General features: G+C 37.3%; 1 protein-coding gene across 1 annotated transcript in view; it reads left to right on the forward strand.

The window, feature by feature from the left end:
- The window catches only part of LOC106718375 (BMP-binding endothelial regulator protein), a 48,235-nt gene extending 33,851 nt beyond the window's left edge, over positions 1-14,384 (forward strand). Inside the window, exons 4-8 of the mRNA XM_045686753.1 lie at positions 5,812-6,088; positions 11,655-11,864; positions 12,286-12,536; positions 12,703-13,832; positions 14,152-14,384. Of these exons, the coding sequence (XP_045542709.1) occupies positions 5,812-6,088; positions 11,655-11,864; positions 12,286-12,536; positions 12,703-13,788 (1,824 nt within the window). The 3' untranslated portion in view covers positions 13,789-13,832; positions 14,152-14,384. The remainder of the gene's footprint in view (positions 1-5,811; positions 6,089-11,654; positions 11,865-12,285; positions 12,537-12,702; positions 13,833-14,151) is intronic.
- Positions 14,385-14,810: the final 426 nt, after the last annotated feature.

Raw genomic sequence — 14,810 nt, forward strand, 5'->3', positions numbered from 1 at the left:
TGATCCTGTCGCGATTTTATCAGACATACAGACGAGACGATCGTACTTTAAATATAATAATTAGCTCCGCGTGTAATAAAAAAAAAACTTTATTAGTAGCCTATGTACTTCTTCCAGGGTATGTTCTACGTCTATGCCAAATTTCAGCGAGATTCTTGCAGCCGTCCTGGAGATACATATATACATTCGCATTTATAATATTAGTAAGATAATCAGTAATATTCTCCGAGGAAATTGTTATAAAAACTTATTCGCCGTACATTATCTCTTTAATGCGTATATACGCATTACATGTTATTGTCATAATTAATTTTCTATTATTTTAATCGCTATCATTTAGCTGTTATCAGAAATATAACATGTTATGTCGCATCCTTTTTACATGGAAAAATTATTCTATGATTATGAAATGGAATATTTGAGATTTTCCATTTTTTTATATATGTAATATTAGGTGACAGATGAACAAGCGGCCACCTGGATTCGCTAAAATAGTGAAGCGACCGCCGCCCTTAGACATTCGCAATTGCAGATGCGTTGCCTACCTTTAATCGACTGAGGAGGGGGACTCATAGAAAGGGGAAATATTCTCATTCTGTGCGTTTCCTATGTCAAATCCACTTTCCTTTCCCATTCTTTCCTTATAAGAAATGGGAGGGGAAAGGGAACGAAGACAAAAATTAGGCCTTCGGCAACACACTCCTCGGACGAAATCCGGAATTACATCCATATGGTGGCTTTCTTCTGTGCGGTAGCGGTATTGTACCGGGCAAGCCAAATAATTCGTGCAACAGATGTTATTTTGCTGGTTTTTACCACTGTTGTCTAAATGTGCTTGTTATTTCTAGTTAAACCAGTACCGGTAGATTTGTTCCAACTTCCTAAGGATGTTTATTACACTACGGTAGTTTTGTGCCTTTAAAATTTGACTCTTTCAGGTTAGTACTATGCTATTGTTTTGTTTATTTCAACTTCTGACATAATTTTGACTTTGCTGGTGATGATTTAAATTAAATAATTTTCTTTAGTTATTCGTGTTAACTAGTTTGTATTTGGTTTCGTCAAAGATGGATACAGCTGGGAGGATTGCGCAAGCAGGAAACGTCGAGGATATTCCGTGTCCGTATTATCAGCACGGGAAGTGGCATGACGGTTGCCCAAACACACCATTATTTACTATAATACTGATGTATGTCCGAGGACTACTCAAAGATTAAATTGATAAGGAAAACAAGCAATGAAACTAGCGGTCAGTAGCCAATTAGGAGATTCATGCTGGAATACCAGATAATATGAAGCTGTCTGGTTTGTTTGAAGTTGGAATATTAGTCCAAATTTCTTTTCTATTCCGCGCGGACGAAGTCACGGGCAAATACTAGTGTCAAAAATTAGTAGACAGTTAAAATAAGATAAAAATACTTGACTATTTCAATGGATGAGATTATTTTGTTTTCAAATTCGGTTGTATTGTGAATCGAGATCAAATAGGTATTCTCGGTATACTACATAATGACGGGGGAATGTTCAGCCGGAACTAATACGGTGGTGTGTTATATAACAGAACGAATAAATCTTCCCAATGTATGGTGCAATTTTATCAAGGTTCGTAGTGACGTAGAGACGCGTAGCATGGGCGTAGAAGACAATCCTAATGAGATTAACCATCGCTTGTATTAATAACCCACTAACACGTTTGTATCGGCCAAAGATATTGCTATCTCGTGATTTAGCCGTAGATTACATCACGATCCTGGAATAATCTACAATGGTACTGGATTTAGGTCGCTCCTAATCTGGGAACATAGCCAAATTTGGTAACGTTCGTGATGAGCATTTTGTATAAATTATATTAACATTAAATGGGACTATCAATATTCTCTTTTCAAGTGTAGTTGCTGGTGTCTGTCGTGAAGGAAAGGTTTTACTAAAAAACTTTTTAGATTCTATTGCAGTAACAAGTACAACTTGTAGTTCAAAAGGCGTAGCAAGCTGAATGATAAAATAGTACTATGGGTTTCCACAGTTAATGCAACATACTCGTATTATCCATGTTAATATCCATGAGTAGTATCCATGAGAAAACTGAGATAACGATAACATTTTTACTGTTGTTTTCAGCAGTAGAAAGTATTTGTCACATATCCATTATTTCACAGATGACAAGTGTGATTCTAAAAAGTATATCAGATCTATTGGGTTTTGCCTGAACCTAGCTCAAGAGACTACGTCTTGCACGGTTTCTATATTTAGCACCGGAATGCGGTACCAGACGGTCTGGCGCTCGCACTTCGTATACAACTTGTGCCAAACCAAAATTCGACGAATGCTGCAAACATCTCCACTATGATTGTCGGTATGGTAAAGAAAACATTCGGTATATCGTTAAATTTGCGTTCCGTTCGCAAAAATATTGATTGCTGTACAAATTTACTTTAATTTTTCACGTTCGAAGAGCCTCTTCTATTGTAAATGTTTGTTCATGTTCTAGCAAAAAATTGTTTTTTATATTTTATCGTGGCAAACGAACAAACGGCCACCTGAATTCACCGAAATAGTGAAGCGACTGCTGCCCACTTGAAGATACGTTGCCTACCTTTAATCAACGGAAGAGGGGACGCACAGACAGATTATGTTTCCCTCCTTATGCGTTCCCTACTCCGCCAAATCTACATCCCCTTCCCATCATTTCCTCATAAGAAAAGGGTGGGAAGGGAACCGGTCTTAAAATTAGGCCTTCGGAAATCACACTCTTCGGACGAAACGCAGAATTGTATCCATTTCACGCCTGTCTTCTGTGTGGTCGTGGTATTTCACCGGTAGATCCGGTCCATTCGTGCAACAAATATTGTTGTTGTGGGATCTAACATTGTTGAAATTGTTGTGATTGTACTTCTTGTGTCATATTTACTAATCTTACGTCTTACTTCATATTTCTTACTTACTAATGTTATAAATGCGAATGTTTGGATGAATGGATGGATGTTTGTTCGAAGGTATCTCCGAAACGGCTCAACGGATCTCGATGAAATTTGGCACTTATGTAGAACATAGGCTGGAAGAACACATAGGCTATTTATTATTTGTTATTTAATTCCGCGAGGATGACAGCTAAATTAAATAACTAAATTTACTCTATTTACTAAATGCTTTGAATAATTTTAATTTTATTTCAAAGTTTAGATATTTAATAACTGGAGTAAACCGTTAATTTACGTTAACTGAAGAAAGCGATAATTTGGAATCCATATAATATTAGTATACAATAATAAATTAATATTGTAGTTGATTGATCATTGTATACTTAATATAAGTACAAAAACTGTCCTAGCATTCAAACTTTGTGTGTATGTTTACAAAGTAAAGTCATAACTCAATTACCACTAATATAAATGTTTTTTTAAATGTTATTTCGACATGTTAACTGTACGATAACGTATTTATTATAGTTTGTAACCTAATTGAATCGGCCTATTAAACTAGTGCAGTTATGTGGGCTGTTCTGCTTTATGGCCGGTACATTAAAATAAGTAATGGCCAGTCGACAGGTTGTGGTCGGCCCGTTTATTTTTATCCGGCTCACAACGTAAATATTTCGTTATTTGAGGCTTAGTTCAAAGAGCCGCTCCTGAAATTTGGCCGATGTATCGAAACACATTAAACATAACACGGTGCGTGCGCGGCCTCGCCGATTTATTACACTCCGACTGCCCGTTCTGTCTATGTGATTTTTTTATATCAGGTACATTTTCGCAGTCTGCTTTGTTCCTTATTATTTTGAATTTGCTAATCTACTGTTAGAAAAATGCGAAGAATCTAACAATTAATAATTTATGCTTATATCTAACCACGCGTTCGGTGCTGTGATGACGTCATTTGTAACAGATTGTTTCAAATAATAGTCTTGAACAGTATGGAAGTATATCAGGTCTGAACCAAGGCATGTCTTGCACGCACCTTGATGCCGTCACCAACCGTTGGCCGTGGCTGGAGACATACAAATTAGGACGGCCCAATGTTTGGTGTTAAAATGTTTTGATAAGTTTACAGATTTGTGTCAATATTGGCCGCCAATATTGATCATGTCTGCCAACTTATATGTTAATAAGTCGCTTGAATTCCTCGCCAATATAAATATTAAATAATGGTTTCCGTGTTAACATATAATCGTATATTATGTGGAATCGATAATTTTAATCTAAAGTTAACTTATTATTAATTTTTACTATATAAGAACAATTACTAAAACTTTGGTTTTACCTTTAAAGCAAAGCTTTCCAACTTTTCGCAAACTTGTAATGTTAAAAGAAAGATACAATTGAACAATTTATCTTTATATTTATAATAATTAATTTATAGTGACACTTTTTTTTCTGGAAGTTTCTGAACTATCTAAAATTGACATCAATGTTTGTTACATTTTTCGCATTAGTTTTTCATAGTATAATATTCAATTGGACACAATCAAGTTTTGTTTGTTCCAAAAGCTGGTTTGTTGAAACGATAACAAACATGACCATTAGACTCTCCGAAATTTCCTATCATTAAGGTAATTATTTAAATTTTATTGATTCGTTGTATTTGCAAATTCTGAACGTACCCGTTATTGTAACGTTTGTATAAATATGAAACGAGAAAAAATAAAATAGGAAAAATCTATTCATACTAAAATAGTAACGTTGAAATCTGAAGTAACTTTTACTTCTTATAACGTATTCAATTTGTTTTCGGGTTAATTGAAGATTTATTTTTCTTTCATTAATTTGCCTTTATGTCCTTGTATCAGATTTAGCTAAATATGTATTGAAAATTTAATTTATCTATCGTATACACAGTTGTAAAATCATCTTATTTTCTAATCCTTGATATTACTAAATAAATGTTCTTATTATTTTACTATGACAGTTTCGCTCACGACATTACAAATTTCCTTCGAAAACAGTCTGCTGGTATGCGTTTTTACAGGTCAAAAGACAGTTATAACACATTAGCAGTCGCCCGTGACTCCGTCTGCGCGGAATTAAAAAAACTCAATAAGCCTATATGTTCTTCCAGAGTATGTTCTACATCTGTGCCAAATTTCGTTGAGATCCGTTGAGCCGTTCCGGAGATACCTTTAAACAAACGTCCATCCATTCATCCATCCGTCTAAACATTTGCATTAATAATATCAGTATTTATATTACTATTTATAATATTAGTAAGATGTAGTTCAGAAAGCAATAATTGTATAGATGTAGCAACAAATAAGGCAAATATATTATAATACGTAGTAACACGTTAGTACTTCCTATAATTTTATCGGCACGTGGACCCAATAAAATGATTCTATTCATGGACATTGACATCTAATGTTTATTCACAACACGTGGTAGTAAATTATTATTTAACTACGACTTGTCGCTTTGTTAGCTTTACTGAAAACAGCGTGGAAGTAGGTAGTTTGAACTCTAATAATTAATTTTTACTCCAGAAATCTATTTTTACTCCTGTATTTTCCCCTCACTTGTCTAATAAGAAAAGAAGGAGAGAAAATCGCGCGGCTGTATCCGTCAGTTTGTCTGTTTCATCTTCTTATAACAAATAAACTATAGCACTTGAGCACGATGCAATCTCACCTGATGATATGTGGCGATGTAGCCATAAGCTGGTATGTGCTAGCTTAGTAAATTCCTTTTAGCTTTCTCTACAAGGCACATTATAACTGGAAACACTGACGCAGGAAACTGCTCCAATTCTTTGCTCTGTGGACAAGAGACTGTATCACCTTGTAGATAATTGCAATGTATTTTATTTTTTGATATTGTATTGTAGAACGGGTTCGTGGAGTGCCGCAGCGGAGGCGGCGAGGAGGAGTGCGGGTCGATGGAGGAGTGTGCGGTAGTGCTGCCGCGGGCAGGGTGCTGTGCACGCTGCAAGGGCTGCTGGTACAACGGCACGGAGCGCGTCTCGCACACCGAATGGGCTGAGGGCGGCAGACTGCTTCGCTGCGAGGCCGGCGTAGTCACCGTCTCCCGGCCCGAATGCTACGTGCCCTGCGACCGGCCCCGGCGGCAGCGGCACACACACTACAATTGCCCTGTCTGTGATGGTAAAGTTTTTTTTATTTTGTAAAGTAACAAAAACAGATCAATTCGGCCTTTGCTACGCATATCAAAGTCAACATTTAAAAAATATAATCTTTTGTTTTTTAAACTGCCGCACATGAACAATAAAGAAACGGATAAGTAATCATGAATGACTTTGAGTACGGCAGTAAGTCTCAGAATATTACTTTGCTTTATTTACAAGCTTTATTTCAATTACAGAACTTCAGTACAAAAAATAAAACAGACATCAAAATGTCGTATTTCACGGTGCATCTTCCCACCGAAAGCACTTTATCTCGGAGCATTATAATTGCTGCGCCGGCGCAGTCGTGTCTCGCCGCGCGCCCACCCAGACGCATGCGCGCCCAAAAAACAACAACCGACACAATCCCACATAAGAGCAAACAAAAGCTGGCATGCGAACTTAATAAAACAAAGACCGACCTGTAATTTACCACCGCTCTTGTACTTTAACGAGTTTATTAATTCAATATCGAATAATAGCATCTCGAGGATAAGCATTCGATGTGGATGTAAAAAATTCATAGTTACATTCCGTTTGATCGTTTTATTGGCCTTAATGTAACGATTTCGTTTGTCATTCTTTAATTATTGTAGATCTAGTCAGTAAAAAAATTACGGTTAAACCAGGTTATTTGTTGAATGATTAATTCAACTGCGAAAGGAAAAAATATTGAATTGCTTTTGAACGAGACCACGACGTATACTATCGGAAACACTTTAAAAAAAACATGAAAACTAATTAGTACATAACTTTTTACACGAGAGTGTAGACGAGATCTCGGTATGTGCACCATTCGCCAACACAGCGTACTTCACAATGGCACTAGTTAAGACCAATGAATATTTCAAAGTACCCAATCTCTGAACAATAGACTCTTTTGTAACAATGTAATACGCAATACGATATTACAGGTGCTGTATTAATTTAATAATGTCAAAGTCATGTTACATTTGTGTAGTTCATGGAATTTATTGACTATTTAATTTCGCAATACAGAAGAAAGTCTTCCGGCGTATATTTATTTTCGTATTTTGCATATAATCATTTAAATTTTCGATGACATAAGACGGTAAGTCAATTTTTGATATATCGTCAATTTGAAATATCTTACATGTTTTGAAATTCCCTTTGACTGACCACCCAGGTGAACCGATGTTGCGTGTTCCAACGTTTTGAGCTTTAGGCACAAAACAGCAAAAGCAAAGAAAATATATCTGTCTTAATACAATCCGATGCATTATTATGTTCCAGGGGTTCATTAAAATTATATATCTTTGGTGTTCGGAAAGTCTCCCACGGCGTTGCGTCTCTATTATTGACCATAAATCAAAAAGTTAACAACCTACTTAAAAGGTTGAGGCGGGTGGGTTTTTGTGCGGCTCAAAGCGGCCGACGTCGGCCCGGCTGCGGGAACGATGAGGTGTGCCCTATGTTTGTTTGTTTTAACATCCCAACGGTGCATTAGATTTTTTTGCTTCTTTTCGATGTGCTTTTTATACGATTCAATTCTTATCAGTGTCCGAGTGGCTTTTTTTATTAGGACCGAGAATAATGCATATCATTTCGTTGGTCGTAATCGTCTCTTTAAAGCCAAAATGCGTTCGGAATGTAAATGCGGCTATCGCTTTTTTAAATCCACGAAAGAAAATCTTATGTATGACGGAATGGTAAAATTTGACTCCGTCACCTGACTCATCAGAATTCTCCAGGTGTTCTGTGCCATCGTTATTATCGGGCATGGCAGCGACAACAACCTAAGAAATTGAAATAATTAGCCTGTGATATACGCCACGTACGTGCTGCGAATACCGCGCACACTTATATAACCATTCTCTGTAGGAAGAATATGTCGGCATTCTTTTAAATAATTTGGAATGTGCTTATAATATGACTAGATAAGTATTATTTAAGTAATACATGCTATATATGTTAATGATATTCTTAGTATAGCGCTTATATAAAATACATTTACAAAATGTTAAAAAAAAGCTAAACCAGAAAGTTGAGCGACGCTCGAATTCGGTAAAATAAATTGTATGTTGCAAAATATATGCATGTGTTGTCCAAACTTTTTAATATGCATTGTAAATAGTTTAAAATTAAAAATAACGAACGTTTTACTTTTTTTTGTTAATGTTTATTCGGTGACGCAGCAGAATGCGGCGGCTCCGCGCGGACTGATGATGAATACTTCATTGTTTGTCTACAAAAGGAGTGCGCGCTTTGTTCAGTTTGTTGGTCTTGTGTAGTTTTACGACAGACACTTGACTGTCTTCATTGTCACAATTATGCGCCGACTGCGGCGGTCCTCTTAGGGCTGTCGACATACACAAATATAAAGATAACTAATCTTTTTATATAACTTTATATGTAGAAGTAACATAAAAGCTTACAGAAGATGAGAAAACTTGTACCTAATAACAATTCTCAATTCATTACCTCTTATAATTTATAATTGAATTTTGAGAACTTTTAGAGGTTTTAATTTAAAATGAAGTTGCAACCCTATTTGTTCTTCCACTTCACGTATGTTGAACGTTGTATATTGAATGAAACTTATTTAACGATACAGTGCACATACGAACACGCTGTATGTCATCCAGTTCCATTATATTCAAACGCACTTCTCAGTACTTCAAACTAGCGATCATAAAAGCTTTTTGATTGCGAATCAAGAACATTGTCATCGTAAGCGCTCATTGTGATTGCAACATTGTATTTGTGATGTAGATGATAGGAAAATACCTACGTACGCTTTGTAATGTGTTATTGTGTCGTAGAACTTAAACAATCGTTAAAATAAACGAGTCATTGCGAAGTACTCTAATTTTAATATCTTTCAAATAAGACATGAACAATGTCTACCAATTTTAAAAAATAAAATAAAACATTATAGAAATGGGTTACTAAGAATGATGAAGAAGAATTGTCGCATTGACTAATGAGCTATAGTAATCTACAGGCTGTAGTAAGCTGTAGTAAGTAAGATTATAGCTTAGATATTTTTCACGATCTTTCAATTTTAACATGAATTTTGATTATTTAAAAGCTTAAACAGTAATTTATGTTTCTTTTTGATTTGTGATTCGAAATATAAATCTATATCATTTATTATTTAAGAACAACTCAACCAATGTGTAACACATCGAGCCCCACTGTTAATACGGCTTTAACGAGCTGTATTAACAGTGGGGCTAGCACGAATATTGCAACAATCGCCTTCGCATCTTCATAGTTAAATTTGTCAAAATAAGTATGACATTTTTGGTGTACTTTACGCCCGATAATATACGTTAAATCATCTGCCTAATTTTTTAATCTTTGTCGACGATTATATGATGGCGCTTGTCACAAATAATCGTGTTAGGTTCACGGAACGGATCATTCCACGAATTTTCATTCTTAACGTCTATAACAATCAAATTAAAGAGAAGAGAAATAAATTAAAGCGGTTATTGGATGCGGCTATAGGGATACGAGTCGTATATTTTTTACAATTAGTTTCCCTGGAGATAGGGCGGGCACCGCGGTGGGCGCGCCGTGTGCGGCCGTGCGTCATTCTTTATACTGCTATCCAAACTTTATGGCAGCTTGCAATTTCGCACGAGGCGCTACGCGCTGGGAAAAAACTATTTTAAGTATCGGCGGGACGGCTTGCAGGGGAGGGGCTCAAGACTGCACGATATCTTCTACCTTCTGTGGACTCTCGCAACCTCGAGCGTCATAAAGTTTGAATCTTATTATACCTTCTGATTGATTCATTGTTCACTCACGCTAATTTACGGGGTTTGTGCTTTGTCACAGCGCCGCCTATTCCGGGCTTCGCCAGACAATAGTCTCGCATTCCTGTTTTTGCATCCTTAAATCGCATTCTTCAACCTTCTAATTGGAGGAAATAAAACCTCACTTGAATACCATCGTTTCGGAAATAATAATTGTAGTTGTTTGTCTTAAAGCAGAGAAAAAAAAATAGTTTAAACGGAAATAAAAATAAAAGCGAGCAGTGCCATAAAGTTCTGGACCGTGTTAAACATATCCTAAAGCTGGTGGTTTTAAAATGTACGAATTCCATAAAGCATCAAAAAATGATTTCACAATAACTTTAATAGTGATGCAAATGACGCTACCATTTTTTAAACCTCTGACCTATGTGTATCAATAAAATGTTTCTTTAATAGCCATAAATTATACATCTTACACATGATATGATTAAATAAATGGCGATACGATGATTTATTCGCCTCTTTCATTGTATTCATTGTCCGTTTGAAGCGGAACTGGCAAGTCAAATGTTAAGGTTACATAGATATTTATTAAGTTTGAATCTTCGATTAGAAGACAGTTCTGTGAATTTTTACGAAATTGCAGAAAATTCTTCTTTCTCGATCTTGTTTTCAGAAAAATTTCAATGTGATTAAGCTATAATTTAATACCAACTGAATCGGATTTTAATAGTGTTTAATAAATCTAGATTAAAAAATATTGAACACAGGTCTAAATTATAAGCAAATCAAACGTTTGCCAGATAATGAAATGTGCCTAATGATATTTTATTAAACAACATCACCGAACAATCCACCGCATCATAAATAAATAAAACGTTTTATATGCTTCATTCTTAACCGTTACAACTGTTACACAAACAATCATAATTCCAAAGATACAAGGTTATTTAAACAAATCATAAAAACGGGAATAGTAAAATATATTTGCAGTTTATTTATTTAAACATTTAACTCGGATTTATTACACACATTTCTATTAGGAAATGTTTATCCGAGGACAGTGCGTGGCGCGTTGACGATATATGTATATACTTCTCGTTATGTCACTAGATAATACTGATAACCGACTCCCTATAACGGAACTTTGATGCTCATTGTGTTGGCGTAATCAGATTAGTATTGTGCAATCTAAAAAGCGCTTTATTATCAAAGGCATGCTTATTATGAAAATACAATTATATACAACATAGCTTGTTGTTTCAACTTATGATGAGTTACATCCGCATTCACAGTCATTTAATATCATCATCATCATCATCATCATCAGCTCACTATACGTCCCCACTGAGGGGCTCGGAGCCTACCCCAAGTTTGGGGTGACTAGGCCATAGTCAACCACGCTGGCCCAGTGCGGGCTGGTTGACTTCACACATATCTTTGAATTTCTTCTCAGATATGTGCAGGTTGCATCACGATGTTTTCCTTCACCGTAAGAACGTCGGATAAAATGTACATATGTAAATCGAGAGTCGAAAAACACATTGGTACATGGCGGGATTCGAACCCAGGACCTGCAGATTGCAAGTCAAGTGCTTAACCCCTGAGCCACCGACGCTCTGACGACGACGGCGACGCACTGTGAAATCATTTAATAATTCCAGTAATAATCGCTTCGATAACGAAACAAATAATAGTAGGCTGGAAGGGCAATATTCTCTTTCTGTACGTCTCTACTCTGACCACTATTAAAGGTAGTTACTGTTGCAGATGTGTATGTGTAATAATTAAAATTAACATATAAATTGTTAATGTCCACAGAATGCGTGATCAACGGCCAGCGTGTAGGCGAGGGTCGAGACGTGCGCGTGCCGGAGGAGCCGTGCTTGTCGTGCCGCTGCGTACATGGCGCTCTGTCGTGTGCCAAGCGTGCCTGCCCTGTGCTACCTTGCGCGCGTGCACACCAGCACACGCCGCCCGGCGAGTGCTGCCCACGATGCACACACCCCATGTCCGACAAATTTCTGCCTGGTATGTCATCTCAACATGAGTCTTCAAATGCACCTTCTGTGGAAGTAAATAGACACTTGGAGGGAAACCTGTGATTTGTCCTCCGTCGATATATAAAAATCTGAAGGTTTCGCCAATCTATTAATGTTAAATGAGGGGACAGTGAATGAAATGACAAAAATGTCCAAGAGGAATCGGATTGAAGCTAACATAGACTAATCGTTGGTTTCTAAGACCATAATCTCTGTATGAAACATATCGTCATTCCTCTCATTATCCTGGTCAAAACAGAAATAATATTATGTTTTATATAGATACAAATGATAATTTTTACGTAACAAATGAGCATTTGTTGCTTTATTTGACATAATTGTCCTTAAAAATATATTTACATTATTAAAAAGATAGCAGAAAATGTTAATGTTAATGTACAACCCAACAGGTTTAGGTAGTTCGTTACCGAAGCCTTGCATACTCGGCAAGGAGTACCACGCGCACCTAAGCCGGTTTCAGGTGGATCCGTGCACGGACTGCACGTGTATGAATGGCACGACGGTGTGCACGCGGCACACTTGCCCGGTCCTAACATGCGGTGCACGCGCGTTACCCCCAGCCCCGGGAAAATGCTGTCCTGAATGCCCAAACATCGAAGAGGCCAAAGCTGCCTGTGTTGTTGGCGGGGTTACCTATCAGGTATACATTATTTTTTTAGTTTCCGCCAGATCGCCGTTGAAAATAAAACCTATCATCAATTAGATTTTCAAAGACTTATTTTTAGAGAGAGAACTTTGGAGCTACTAAATTGCTACTTGATTAAAAATATACAGAAAATTGTTAATTTTATTTTTTATAATTTCAGGATGGAGAAATTTGGCAATTGGACGCGTGCAAATCATGCGAATGTCACGGTGGCGAGCCGAGATGTGCCATGGAGAGATGTCCGCCGCTGTCATGTCCTTCCGACCAAAACTTACGGCAGCTTCCAGGACAGTGCTGTCCTAAGTGTGTGGACATCGACGGTATATGCACGGTCTTCGGTGATCCTCACTATAAAACTTTCGATGGAAAATTCTATAGCTTCCAAGGATCATGCAAATATCAGTTAGTATCGGACTGCGCGAATCACACCTTCTCGATAAGGATATCGAACGACGCAAGAAATACTTCACATTCCTCATGGACCCGTACGGCAACGTTGCGTATTGGGGCCACAAAAATAAATATGGGACGCAAAATGCGCGTCAAAGTGAACGGTCAAAGAGTGACACTACCCCATAATATTAAAAAAGTAGCCGACATAATCCGAAGCAACGGTTCCGTTCTTTTAAAATCTGACATCGGAGTGCAACTCGTCTGGGACGGGGATGGATTTTTAGAGGTGACCGTATCCAGTGCGTATAAAAATAAACTGTGCGGGTTGTGTGGGAATTTCAATTCCATGGCGAGAGACGATATGAGGACGAGGGACGGGAGACAGTTAAACGATCCGTGGCGTTTCGGTTCGTCGTGGCGAGTGGGCGGGCGGCGCTCGTGCTCGCGTCCGTCGGAGCGACCGAGTATGAATCTGCGTTGCCCACAGTCTAAGTTGGTGAAGGCGCGGAGGTTGTGCCGTGGTTTCGACCGATACGAGGCGTTTTCGGATTGCGGCGGCAAAGTGAACCCCCACAATTATCGCGAGGCGTGCGTGCTGGATGCGTGCAGTTGCGCCGGCAAGCGCTGCCACTGCGCGGCGTACCGGGCCTATGCGCGCGAGTGCACGCGCCTGGGTGCCGAGCCACACGGGTGGGCGCGGGCGGCCTGGTGCGAAGGGCCGCCGCCACCCTGGCTGGGTCGGTCACGAAAGCAGTCGCTAGCCAAGCCCACTAAGAAGGCGTACCTGGTGCCGCCAGTCATCCCCAAGTCGAGCAATAATCGCACCCGACCGCCGCCACCAATACTGCACTAACGCAGAGGTTCCACTAGTCAATTGTGTCGATTTGGCGAAGTTAGGTAAGATAATATTTATATTGTAATTCTACATTCGTTAATTTGACCGAACATCGAGATAATTTAAATTACTGAATTTCTTACCTTTATCTATTTTTAAATCTTTTAAATCTTAGATAATTTACTGTGTCCTTTTAAGAACCTATAACTATACAAAAGTTACAAGTAATGAAAAATTCACTTAATTAAAGAGCTAAAAATGTATGGATGAAGACAAATCATAAGGACTGTACCGAATAGTAATCCATATCGTCCAAGTATAATTTTTATTTTCTAGGTATTTCTATAGAAAGGATGAAAAGATTTACTTATCTTTTTTCAGTGTGTTACGAGTTATACGAGGGTTGCATCAGTGAGGAGCCGACTACCTACTAGAACGAAGATCTATTTACGCAATCAGTATTCAAGTTAAACTTACACTAAGTAAACAAATACCAATTATAATCGTAAAAACCATCCGCTTAGCTCGTTATTGCCTCGCGTTTATCGACAACCTTACATAAATCGATTGTTAGATTATCTTACCAAATAAATCTCAGCTTAGTTTTATAGATATTAAAGTACATTTTAGTTGTGATGAGATTTTCTAATTTAATTAATATAATGATTTACTAACTTTGACTTATTTGTTAATTATAATATTCATATTTGGGCTATGTTGATTCTTATTGCATTTAAATGCAAAGAAACAATTTTAAATACGATACGTCCTAAATTAGTTATATGTACTTGAAGTTAGCATTAGGATAAATTATTTACTGTTATGTAAAAATATCTATGTAAGATATATGTAACAAAAAATCCGTAAGGATTTTTTTGCATTATTAAATGGCTTCATGGCCCCGTTATTTTATATATTATATATATATAGTTAAGTTAATAAGTAGAGCAAAATGCTTGATCCGTTGATTGTTAATTAAAAAAAATCGTCATCCTATAATGAAAAGTTAATCAAAATGTGATATAAGGTTTGTTTATGAC

The sequence above is a fragment of the Papilio machaon genome, chromosome 4 (assembly GCF_912999745.1).
Source record: "Papilio machaon chromosome 4, ilPapMach1.1, whole genome shotgun sequence".
Classification (NCBI taxonomy): Eukaryota; Metazoa; Arthropoda; class Insecta; order Lepidoptera; family Papilionidae; genus Papilio; species Papilio machaon.